We start from the raw sequence: 13505 nt of genomic DNA on the forward strand, positions 1-13505 counted from the left end.
TATTTTTGCCAGAAGGGGGAGCCCCAGCTTCACATATAATAAAGGAATTTGAGTGTGTTGAGAATTGCAGTACAGTCCTTGAAATAGTTACATTTATTTATCAACTGCCACAAAGAAACATGTAAACCGCTGGCATATTTTGTCTTGAGTACTGTATTACCTACCTACTTCTCAATATAAAATACTCAGGGTGGCCTTGACCAAATCAACACATAGGAGGTTACATCATTCTAAATCCAGTTCACAATTGACATACACCACAGGCATAAAATAACAACAACAATAACAACCCATATAAAACATGTTTTATTATTCATTCAGGAATACAGTTGACTGCTGTGCACAGCACATACGTACAAAAATAAAAGGAAAACCATTTTTAGTATATTAGCATTCTTACTCGTCATCATATTTTTTAAGAAACAAATGATTGGAGAAGTCTGTTATTTCAAACTAATTTACAATCATTTCAATAAATCGGAACTAAGGCAGAAGGTGAGGTATATGTTAAAAAAGAGGAGGGGGATTCAGAAGGAAGCACACTCCCCTCAGTGCAGGAATAGAAAACTGAGAGAACTCAAACTTAGGCTGCCGACACACAGGGACACACACTGAATCGCTACCACCACACCCTTATCCACTACCACCCATAGCACCTTTTCACAAGTTGGAGAGCCTGCAACGCACTGTATTGTAAGTTACCGTAGGCTTGAACACCATTTGAGTATCTAACACTCTTTAAGCAGCTTTAATACATTTGGTACAAAGACCTATGGTCAGGACTAACAGGTGGACACTGAACTAGGTGCCAGTCATGACATGAGAAGCCATTGTGACAGAGGCACAATTCTCACACTTCCAAATATCTATTTCAGTTCACGTATTTGCATGTTGTCATGATAGTGTCCTGTTGCCCATGTGAAAAAAAGGATGATAAGTATGTTGTTATCAAAACAAATATTATTCACCTTCATGAACATTCATATTTCATGTCTAATTGTGATGACATTGTGGGGAGAAGAAAAGATGGAAGAGAAGATGTTGCACCATCCAAATTCAATAAACCATGAATCCTGCTATGTTATCATCCCAGACGAACACATGCAAGACAGTGGAAAAGCTTGTTTTCATTCATTCCTCAGTTACTGATCATCATCCTGAATAGGTAGGTGGTGGTGAAGACATTTTTCAGTTCCATTGTGACAATGAAAGTGGGCTTGATCTGGTGCTAGCTGTAGAGATGATGCTACTTGGCAGACTGAGCAATACTTTTACCTTGCATAACTATCACAGTAGCTATATCTCCTGGGAGCACCATTGTTCAAGCAACAGCACTACTAGTTATCCATATAAAATCGTGTTTTGTCTCATAACGGTTCAAATCCAGAACAGCCTTTGTGTTACATATTTTCATTGTCTGCCATCCTCCTTGATGTAAATAGCGCCTCGCTAGCACATCAATATAATTTCAGCTTGGTGAATTGATGTGATTGGAACTTTGCTTTCTCTTTGGCTGTGGCAAATATGGAGTATGATGACTGTTGACAATGAAATGAAATACTAGTCACTTTAATAATGTCTCCGTATCTTGCATTACTCATCTCATATGTGTAAACTGTGCTCTATACTAGTCTACGGTATCTTAGTCACTTTAATGGTTTGTAAATATTGCATCACCCATCTCATATGTATATACTGCACTCTATACTATGCCACTGTATCTTAGTCCAATGCATCACTGACATATATGTATATATATTCTTAATCCATTCCTTATTTAGATTTACGTGTATTTTGGGTATATGTTGTGAAACTGTTAAATATTACTTGTTAGATATTACTGCACTGTCGGAGTTAGAAACACAAGCATTTCACTACACCCACAATAACATCTGCTAAACACGTGTATGTGACAAATAAAATTTGATTTGATTTGACACAGATGCTTCCTGTGTTCCATCACAACCAGACACTGCATCAAGCCTCAGCCTGTCTCTTCTTACGACTGTAAGTACTTGTGTGTGGGTAAGTACCATCTCACATCCATTTTACAGTGGGCTACCAATGCTGTGTTGGAAGTAGAATTTAACAGGGGTAAAGTTAAAGTTTGGTAAAAGATATTCCTGTGTATTTTACTCAGACACACCAAACATACTTATAGCATTGTAAGGTAAATCTTTAAATCAGATTATGCCACTCCATTCCCAATAAATCCATGCTCATTGGCGACCAGTCAAAGAGAGATACAGAATCAAACCACTTACAACTAAAAATCACCTTATGTCATTCATGCAAGGTTTTCATTGAGCTACACACCATTCATAAATAAATAAAGGAATAACGGAGCGAACGTAGGGCAAAGAGGCGTCAAAGGGGCAAAGTGATACTGGTGAACCTGAACACCATGTGTTTAGACACAGTGAAAGAGGTCTATGACTCTGACCTTGTACTAAAATGGCTTCGGGTGGGAGAGGAAGGATACTTCTGGAATCTCAGGACTGTTGTTGAACAAAGGGTTTTACAGTGTCAACTGGCCAAGGGGGGTCTGCTCAGGTACAGTATTCGAGGAGGAGAGCAAGCAAGCATTGACTTCAAACATCACTACTGTAAAGCCTTTGGTGAATTGCTTTGAGACATTGCTTCTGTTTTTCTTCCACACAAGATCTTACAACTTAATAACCAGTTTAAACAATAAAAGAGAGAAACAGGTACATATGAGTACAATCCTTATTATTATATAAATATCAGGTATTAGACATAATAGCCAGATTGTGATACCTGAAATGTTGTTAGCACATCTTAATTGCGTGAAATAATGATCCCTTCTCAAAAAATGTAATAGGAATATTTACATATTTTTCTAATTAATGTAGCAGACCCTCATTTACAGAGTGAACGTGAAAACAAGCACTATTTATGCAGCTCAACATTTACTGCAGAAATGGAGATACTGTAAAAGTGCTAACATGTTTTTCAAACCGGCAGATAAGTTAAGGTTTCAATCCTCCTCAGTTTAAAAAAGGAATCAAACTGTTTGATCGATCAATACAGCAGTCTCCCAGTTAGTCCAGACCAGACACACACACATTTCAATCTGGTCTAAACATCCAGCCATTTCACACTCAGCCTCATAAAACCCTCTAGCCTAAAAAAAACAGGATTGTCAAAGTTCTCCTAGCATGGTGGGTCTCCAGTTCTAGCTTCCCACATCAATGGCTGTGAGGGGCCCGGCCTGTCCAACACAGTCTCAATTACTTAACTGATCTAAATTTGGAAAGAAAATAAACTGAAGATACTTTTGGCCCTCTAGGAATTGGGCTAAAGCCCCCCGGAGTCACTGAGGGAGTGATGACTTGCGTGTCATCCCTATTTCTGACTGAGGGGAGCGTTTCTCACATGCAAGGGAAGGAGCCACAAGTAGGAATCAAAGGCAACCACCCCCTCATCACAAAGCAAGGAAAGAAATATTTGGTGAGTGCTCTAGTTGCCCTTACTAGACAATTATATAATGTTGACACAGATGATGGAACATTTTTAGTTCTTGATGGATAATGACAAAAGTTCAAAGTAAACAGGCATTCTTCTCAGTAGAAATATCATGCACACATTATTTCATTCGGGAAATGGCGCTTTGAGGTAATAAAAAAGTATCCATTTCACTTCTAGATGCTGAGATGAGCTGTCATCTACTGACAGGACAAGGTCTCCACCTTTTATGTATGGCAAGCACCCATTCAAAGTGAAGGGGACAGATGAAGCTTCTCCACCCCTTATATAATACTGATAAAATAATAAGCAGCAATTAATGGCATATCCGTAAGTTCTAATACAAAGTAAGCTACCGAAATATACATATAAAGACTGAATAAATACTATCATATAGTGGTATTTCTTTCTTTTTCAATCATATTTGTATTGGTGTATACAGTATAATGTTACCTGGACAACAATCCACATGTGCAAATAAGTGAGTTATTGCCTGCCAGTTTTGCTCATATTCGGGGGAGGAAGTGTGTCACAGTCATGGCAGTGGTGGCCTTTTTGCCTCTCTTCAGACGGCCATGCTTGCTGAGAGCAATGTAGGAGCCTCTGTAAACGGAAGACTCATAGGCGTTGTAGTTGTTTGGCAGCATGCTCTCTCTGAACTTGCACTCATCATGGAAGACTGTCTGAAAATAACAAAGGAGAAAAGGTCAAAGAAAAAGTATGGCCAAGTTAAGTTTCAGTTACCAGTTTTATACAGTTGTACAAGTTGCACTGAAAAATACATGCCATGCATACATTTCATCCTCACCCAGAATTAGTTCACATGTATAGTAAGGGAGCCATGCACTAACATATTGTAGCAAATTTGGGGTTGATAGAAGAACCTGTAAACCTTTGTCTCTGAAGACTAGCACATATCTTGCTCCATCCAAAATTCATAATAAACTAAATTGTTTATCATGTATGTTCTTGAGGGGATATCTAACCAAAATTGCAGCATGTTCTCTTTTTTATTGAAAACTACAATAAAAAATTGAAATTGACTGATATAATCCTGAAATATCATACTCACTCAATATCAACAACAAAAAATGCACTGTGCATGTTGCTGTTTTGGAGGGGTTTACACATGCTATTGGGAGCATGCTAACAGGGACCTTACCTACCACTCCCATAGTTTGTGCTGATGAAGACAATACTAAGCTGCAGCTAACTGAACAAAAGCAAATGTTGGTTTACTAACTCCTATAGACTACAGGTCTATAGACTTATTTATGTGTAGTAATAAGTAAATGTGAACTAGCCTTTTAAAACATCGATGAATGTGTATCACACACAGGTAGCACTGCTGTACAACTTATTTCTCACCCATATGGGTAATTAATTAGCCTATTAACCAATGAATTTTTAGTGCAATAATTAAAGAGATTATCTAGTACTTTTGTATACTTTTTAGCCAGTAGTTCTGAATGTATCACTCACGAACCAAAAGTGGTCCCTGAAAATTGCGTACTACGTCACACATGTGCACCATGTAATTGCGCTCTCTCTCTCTCCACTGTGTCCACTGGGCCGTGCAACCTCATTGGATAACGCTGGGCAGTCCTCTTGCTAGCTGTCAATCAAATGCTTGAGGGGCTGAAGCTCATTGGTTAAAACTCGAATTGCTCGGGTGCTGGTCTACATTGCGTGAAATGTAGGGAAAATGGCACAACACAGCTTCAAGAAAACAGTTACTTTCAAACTAGGGATTTCGTGGCTAATTGAGGTAAGGCAGTAATTCTGATCATAGATTATGCATGCATGAACTACACATTGACACATCCAGCCCAAAGCGAGAGGTTTAAAAAATACTTTATTAGTTACCAAAATACCAGAGTATGTCTTATATGTAAACGTGTTGTTAATTGCATGCACTATGTAACTGTATCCTTTTGGTGATGCGCAATTGGAAAGCTGCATGGACCTTCTTTTGCTCACCTTGCAAGTTGTTCATTGTGAATCGTATGTCTACCCTACTATACATTTCACAAATAATATTTTTCAGAGTATTATTTTTCTGACAATTTCTGCAATAATAAGTTGTGAAAAGATAGCATGTGCTGGGACCATCGACAAGACGGGGAGCTGATGAAGTCCGTCAGATACCCTAATACAGTGGTCTCCAACCTTCGAGAGCTAATAAATAAAATGAATTAAAAAAATTCTAACTTTCAAATAGGCACATTCTTTCCTTCTCTCTGCAACTCTTTCTGGGTCCTTGGGGTACAAGAGAAAGTAGTGCATTGTTTTCTGTCAATATACCTGGAAGAATAATAGAATAATCATCAACTCTAAGGGGGCCCTATAAAATCTGTATTTTTTTTTCCAATTCTGTTTTATATTTTCCGAAATGATCTTTTCTCAGTTTTCTTTTTCCTGGTTTTCGATGTTTTTTGTTTTTAACTCTCAAATGTACAATTGTTCATACAGAAACAACAAAATTGGAACGTTCTGAGTCCATGTTAATGCTTAAATCACACCAGAAGACAATTTTGGGGGGGTCTAGAAGAAAAGGAACACATTTTGATTCGAGTGTAATTCCCCTTTAATTGCGCATTTGGCCCCTTTAATTACGCATAATTAGCATGGTTATGTACTGCTGCTGCTCATTTAATTGCAAAGTTTGCAAATAACACATAATAGATACAAATACTTACTCATGATATACTTCTACCAGATAATCCTACTTTGCAGTTAACATTTAATTGAGAAGGTTTTGGGGAAAGTATTTCTGTCAAAATCACGTCAACTGGCTACACACGGAGTGATAGACAAACACGCGCACCACAGACAGACAGGGGCAATATTGCTGGAAATTAATTATCAGATATTGTGTTATGTTTGGCCAATAGTGGCTAACCTGGGGTGGGATAATGTCAATGTTGCGTTGATTAGATAGTAGGCTAGCTGGGAGCTTGCGGTGTCTGATACTTGTGAGAACACGTGAAAATTGCATGTATACTGAACAAAAATATAAACGCAACATGGAAAGTCTTTGTTCCATGCTTCATGAGCTGAAATAAAAGATCTCAGACATTTTTCATACACATAAAAATCTTATTCCTCTCAAATGTTGCGCACTAATTTGTTTACATCCCTGTTAGTGAGCATTTCTCCTTTGCCTAGATAATCCATCCACCTGACAGGTGTGGCATGTCAAGAAGCTGATTAAACAGCAAGATCATTACACAGGTGTACCTTGTGCTGGGAACAATAAAAGACCACTCAGTTTTGTCACATAACACAATGCTACGGATGTCTCAAGTTTTGAGAGAGCGTGCAATTGGCATGCTGACTGCAGGAATGTCCACCAGAGCTGTTGCCAGAGAACTGCGTGTTAATTTCTCTACCATTAGCCGCCTCTAACGTCATTTTAGAAAATGTGGTAGTATATCCAACAGGTCTCCAACCGCAGACCACATGCAACCATGCCAGCCCTGGACCTCCACATCTGGTTTATTCATCTGTCGGATCGTCTGAGACCAGCCATCTGACAGCTGATGAAACTGTGGGTTTGCACAACCAAAGAATTTCTGCACAAACTGTCAGAAACCATCTCAGGGAAGCTAATCTGGGTGTTTATTGTCCTGACTGCAGTTCGGCGTCATAACCGGTTAGGTTATGGTATGGGCAGGGAGAAGCTACTGGACAACGAACACAATTGCATTTTATCAATGGCAATTTGAATGCACAGAGATACCACGATAATACCCTGAGGACATTGTCGTGCCATTCATCCGCCGCCATCACCTCATGTTTCAGCATGATAATGCATGGCCCCATGTAGCAAGTATCTGTACACAATTCCTGGAAGCTGAAAAAGTCCCAGTTCTCCCATGGCCTGCATACTCACAAGACATGTCACCCATTGAGCATTTTGGGATGCTCTGGATCGACATGTACGACATCGTGTTCCAGTTCCAGGAAAATATCCAGCAACTTCGCACAGCCATTGAAGAGGAGCTGGACAACATTCCACAGGCCACAATCCACAGCCTGATCAACTCTATGCGAAGGCAATGTGTTGCGCTGCATGAGGCAAATGGTGGTCACACCATATATTGAATGGTTTTCTGATCCATGCCCCTACCTTTCTGTGACGTACCGAGGCATATCTGTATTCCCAGTCATGTGAAATCCATAGATTATGGCCTAATGAATTTAGTAAAATCTTTGAAACTCAGTAAAATCTTTGAAATTATAGCATATATATATATATTTTAGTGTAGTTTCAGAATTGTTTGGTGAGCTACTCACAGGTGGGCAGTGAGCTACTGGTAGCTCTTGATCGACCTGTTGGAGACTAACTCAAGCCTAACTCAAAACTATTTGTTCAACATCCATAGTCAGAGGATGCACTTCACTCAAGCCCCATTTATACCTGGTTCTAATTTGCGTTTTTTAGTCCAGATCCTGTCCACATTCTGATTTTGCCCACATTTGTAGACAGGTTTGTAGACAGGTGTAGACAATCAAAAGACACATTGTGATCTGATTGTGGTCAGATCATCTTGCCCACCTCCGGAGGTAGTCAGTCACACATTGTGTCTGGATATCTTACAAGTGTATACAGATCTGGACAGAGAAACCATTTTAAATCCTAATTATTTTGCCCTCTAAAACCATTGACAGGAGGCACCATTCACTGATTACATCAATATGTGTCTTACAATAAATACATATTATTTTGAAATAATAGCTGTGAAATCATTTGCATACGTGAAGGGACCAGCAAATCTGGTCACAATGCAGACACAGTGGACAGATAAGACACATTTTAATATAATGTGTATATTATCAGAATGTATATAAGATCAGGACAAAGGTCCCATATTAGCACCAGGTATAAACGGGGCTTCAGTGATAGGCATAACCTACAAATGTAACCTAACATGTAAATAATATTCATCTTTAATGGACGAATTTCATATGGTCCCAAGTCACCATGGCAGGTTATGGAGTGTCGGGGGGCTTTCCCCCGCCCGCAGGGCCATATTACAGAGCGTGACAAAATGATGCGTCTGTTAACCTCATTATTGCCCAAGGCAAGTCGACCATGAACAGGCCCCTAGCTCATTTGCTGCCTACAATTAAATACGAACGCATAATAAGGGTAAACATATATATAATGAACCATCAAAAATACCAAAATAGCATTCCACTAGCATATGTCTAATCACATAATTCACAGCACATGTTAAGATAGGCACACCCAATATCTTTAAATTACATGCAAATAAAACCCGATCAGTCAAAATAGCAAATGCCACGCGGAACCATTCAAACAGATATTGCAGGACAATAAATGTAATAGTGATCATACCTACCGTTCCGTATAACCTTCCTCGGCCATTCATTGCGACAAACAGCTCACTTCTCACACCATACAAGCTAACCACTCCTCGCTCTACCGTTGAGATCTCTAATAGACCTAATTGAACAAAATACCAAATATTACATATTGGAAAAACACATCCGATCAGATTGGCACAAAATATGTTTCGAAATGGTTGTAGGCTAGGCTATAGCTAGGATGTGCTCTACATCTGTGGGTGTAACCTTGCAGGTTGCTACGCATGATGCTGAGTCTTTGTTCTATATACATTCCCACATTCAATTTTCGATATTTGCTCAGTTTAGGCTATCGTGTAATAATTGCCCTTTTGGACGTGTGCGGTGTCGGTGACTGTTCGTTTCTGGGCCGCTGTAGGAGCCAGTGTAAAAATAAGTTGTTGTCTAAATACGTCCATACATTCATGTCATGTTTGAGCTTAGGGAGATATTTAGCACTGGTGGATAGTGTTTTTAATAGATCTGTCTTTGCTCTAGAAGTCATCCAATGTTCCCTTCGCGTCTTATGACACATCATGCAAAATATGGGCTATAGGCACTGTTAGATGCATAATTATTGACGACCCCTTTATGTGATGTCTATTGCATTACATCTGTGGAAGCAACTCACTGTACTGGTTTTCATTATGTACACCATTTATCCTGCCGTCTTGGAGGACCTGGAGGTGAAACCCGATACCCACGTTGCAGTAGAGCCTCCGCACTCTTTTGATACCTAGCAAATAGTCACTCTCCCAGTTCAGGTCCGATCTCTCCCCCGAGATGCCCAGAATGGAGCGGGAGAAGAGGGTCTCCCATCTTTTCTCCAATAAAGTTGCATTTGTCCTGCTTGGAATAGCATAGGATGACACAATCCCGACTAGGTACCCCAAGAGAACAATCGCAGTCAACGTCCAGTGCGTGCTGGCCTCGTAGGACATACTGATGAGGAGCCTTTGCGCAATGGCCTTCCGGTTTACCTTCGGGGCACGTGGTCAAAATTAATGGCCCTAAAAATACCACTCTTCTTGTTTTTCTTCCATCGGCATGCTGGCAGTGGATTATTTTTGGAACGCAAGTCTGAACTCTGGGTATGAAACGAGAGCCCCGGTGCAGAGGGATAGAAATAGGAGAGTGCGCGGCAGAGCTTGAGGTGGTGGCGGTGATGATTACCATGTTTTGCAGCTCCGCGCAACGCAGGCCGTGGAGAAAACCACTCACCAAAACTCTGTTTCACCTTGCCAGGCTATCGCATATCTAGATGACGTCATGCTGACTTCACCGCTGCTCAGTCGAACAATACAAGGGCCGAGGATGGAGAGAGTGAAGTTGCGAACAAGAAAAGAGTCGCTGAACTGCAGTGCCTTGTCTGTGGAGAGTTCAACGGAACACTGTCACAGCGCCCGTGAAACCAAGGAAGCGAGAGACCTCATTGGGTGGCGTTAAGCAACTGCGGGACATGATGGACACTTTGGCAGCTCCCAAATTGCTGCGGTGGTCATATGTCTGACAGGCTGCTTCCTTATTTAGAAGGATGGTGTAAACTTTCACTTGTCACCGGAGAGCAATGGCACCCTTGCAGGCCACATCCTATGCTGCTTGTTTATTAAGGCTAGGCCTAGTGCGCAATTCGGCTTCCCCGAAACGTCTCTCATAGCCTATTCCTTCCCCTTGCCTGAAACATAAAGGCATAACATATTTTCTTTGTAATGCCACCACGGAGCATGCCTATACGTCAATTGATTATATACAGTCGCGCGCTTCCACCGGACCCCTTAACACATGTCATCCATTTGGTTGGAAATTCCGATGGAAGGCGCTATTTCCAAAGGTTTTAATAACTGTGCCTCATACGCAACCACCATTGACCATAGTTCAAATCATTTTCACAAACTGTACAAAGTTCTTAGTGACATACAACATCTCAGACAAGCATTTTACAATGCAGTACATTTATTTGTATACAAGTATATTTGGTGACTGCACATTGATATCCAATCTGGATGTATAATAAAAATGATTCGATTTCTATGAAGGCTGAAAATACCAAGGACAACACATTCGGAGCATCAGTGAAAACTGAGGACATAATAGCAGATTCGTAATCATACAGTCATCGGCAAATAGGCCCAATGTGAAGATCCTTGGCACTTGCTATCATGAAGCACAACTAACCCAAACACTGGGCATTTGGACAAATAAAGGACCAAAACATTTGCTAACTTGTTGAAATTCAATGGTTACTTATGTCTATGAAATATCAACTAAACTAAATATGGGGGAACTCAAAACAGAGGAACAATGGTTATACTTGACCCAGATGCAACAGTATTGACAACTACCTATTTACAAATAAATAATGATACACGATGAGTTTACCATATTCTGCACAGGCATTAGTCATCATCAGGAAATGCACATTCAAAACCAGAACTAATACAGGAAATGGTCAGGAGGAATTAATATATATATTCATTCCTATAATTTATTGGGATATTCTTCCATCCCTCTCTTTCATCACTGGCTGCTTACTTTCAGATAGTTTATTGATCTCGACTGCTGTCACAAAGTTAATGATTTCCTGGTTGATCATGCAAAATAGTACACTCATGATATTTAAAAATATGATTTTGTTTGCTTTAAAGTTATATATATTATGTTATATTATATATATATATATATATATATTTAACTTTAAAGCAAACAAAATCATATTTTTAAATATCATGAGTGTACTATTCTGCATGATCAACCAGGAAATCATTAACTTTGTGACAGCAGTCGAGATCAATAAACTATCTGAAAGTAAGCAGCCAGTGATGAAAGAGAGGGATGGAAGAATATCCCAATAAATTATAGAGCAGAAGATGTCTTTATACCACATCTACACTAAATAATCATTTATCATTTTTTCACAGAAATAGCTTTTGCACCTTACACCTTTGATAGATGCAAGGAAAAGAAGGCAAGAAGAAGGCATACTTTAATATGTGCTTATGGTTTTTAAAAGAACAATAACTACCGACATATGTACAAAAAATACTGACATTTTTAATAGAGGCACTTGCAAAATTGACTTATTTTTCCAAGCAGTCTGGCAGTATGTCCTTATGATCTACAGTAACTCAGATGAGTATTTTCTGAGTGTGGGGGGAATTTCCAAAAAGTAAATCTGTTATTTTTAAAAAGTTAACCAGTGTCTGTATTCTTTTGCCCATCTTCATCTTTTCTTTTTATTGCCCAGTCTGATATATGGCTTTTTCTTTGCAACTCTGCCTAGAAGGCCAGCATCCCGGAGTCGCCTCGTCACTGTTGACGTTGAGACTGGTGTTTTGCGAGTACTATTTAATGAAGCTGACAGTTGTGGACTTGTGAGGCATCTGTTTTTCAAACAAGACACTTTAATGTACTTGTCCTCTTGCTCAGTTGTGCACCGGGGCCTCCCACTTTTTCTATTCTGGTTAGAGCCAGTTTGTGCTGTTCTGTGAAGAGAGTAGTACACAGCATTGTACAAGATCTTCAGTTTCTTGGCAATTTCTTGCATGGAATAGCCTTCACTTCTCAGAACAAGAATAGACTAACTGACGAGTTTCAGAAGAAAGCTATTTGTTTCTAGCCATTTTGAACCTGTAATCGAAACCACAAATGCTGATGCTCCAGATACTCAACTCGTCTAAAGAAGGCCAGCACAACAGTTTTCAGCTGTTTTTAGCCTTTTAAAATGATAAACTTTTATTAGCTAACACAATGTGCCATTGGAACACAGGAGTGATGGTTGCTGATAATGGACCTCTGTACGCCTATGTAGATATTCCATTAAAAGTCAGCCGTTTCCAACAACAATTGTCCTTTACAACATTAACAATGTCTACACTGTATTTCTGATCAATTTGATGTTATTTTAATGGACCAATTGTTTTGCTTTTCTTTCAAAAACAAGGACATTTCTCAGTGATCCCAAACTTTTAAACGGTAGTGTATGTTTTCAGAAACTTTGCTATGAGACTCGAAATTGAGCTCAGATGCATCCTGTTTCCATTGATCATCCTTGAGATGTTTCTACAACTTGATTGGAATCCACCAGTGCTATATTCAATTGATTGGACATGATTTGGAAAGGCACACACCTGTCTATATAAGGTCCCACAGTTGACAGTGCATGCCAGAGCAAAAACCAAGTCATGAGGTCGAAGGAATTGTCCGTAGAGCTCCGAGACAGATTTGTGTTGAGGCACAGATCTCGGGAAGGTTATCAAAGAATGTCTGCACCATTGAAGGTCCCCAAGAGCACAGTGGCCTCCATCATTATTAAATGAAAAAGTTTGGAACCACCAAGACTCTTCCTAGAGCTGGCCACCTGGCCAAACTGAGCCATCGAGTGAGAAGGGCCTTGGTCAGGGAGGTGACCAAGAACCCGATGTTCACTCTGAGAGAGCTTCTGAGTTCCTCTGTGGAGATGGGAGAACCTCCAGAAGGACAACCAGCACTCCACCAATCAGACCTTTATGGTAGAGTGGCCAGACGGAAGCCATTCCTCAGTAAAAGGCACATGACAGCCCGCTTGGAGTTTGCCAATAGGCACCTAAAGACTCTCAGACCATGAGAAACAAGATTCTCTGGTCTGATGAAACCAAGATTGAACTCTT

The 13505-nt window shown here is 39.9% G+C and overlaps 1 protein-coding gene across 1 annotated transcript; it reads right to left on the reverse strand.

Moving 5' to 3' along the window:
• Window positions 1-287: 287 nt before the first annotated feature.
• Window positions 288-10232, reverse strand: LOC135509137 (fibroblast growth factor 6-like). Its single transcript, XM_064929535.1, has 3 exons — window positions 9491-10232; window positions 8856-8959; window positions 288-4169 (listed from the first exon to the last, which is right to left on the reverse strand). The coding sequence occupies exons 1-3, from the start codon at window positions 9798-9800 to the stop codon at window positions 3993-3995; spliced, it is 591 nt and encodes a 196-aa protein (XP_064785607.1). The 5' UTR covers window positions 9801-10232; the 3' UTR covers window positions 288-3992.
• Window positions 10233-13505: the final 3273 nt, after the last annotated feature.

The sequence above is a fragment of the Oncorhynchus masou genome, chromosome 22, assembly GCF_036934945.1.
Source record: "Oncorhynchus masou masou isolate Uvic2021 chromosome 22, UVic_Omas_1.1, whole genome shotgun sequence".
NCBI classification, from domain to species: domain Eukaryota; kingdom Metazoa; phylum Chordata; class Actinopteri; order Salmoniformes; family Salmonidae; genus Oncorhynchus; species Oncorhynchus masou.

Coding starts and splice junctions, on each gene's coding strand:
- LOC135509137 (XM_064929535.1), bottom strand. CDS start 9,800: ATGTCCTACGAGGCCAGCACGCACTGGACGTTGACTGCGATTGTTCTC. Junction 8,960..9,490: donor ACATAATGAAAACCAGTACA/GTGAGTTGCTTC, acceptor TTGTTCAATTAG/GTCTATTAGAGATCTCAACG. Junction 4,170..8,855: donor GAGGAAGGTTATACGGAACG/GTAGGTATGATC, acceptor TGTTATTTTCAG/ACAGTCTTCCATGATGAGTG.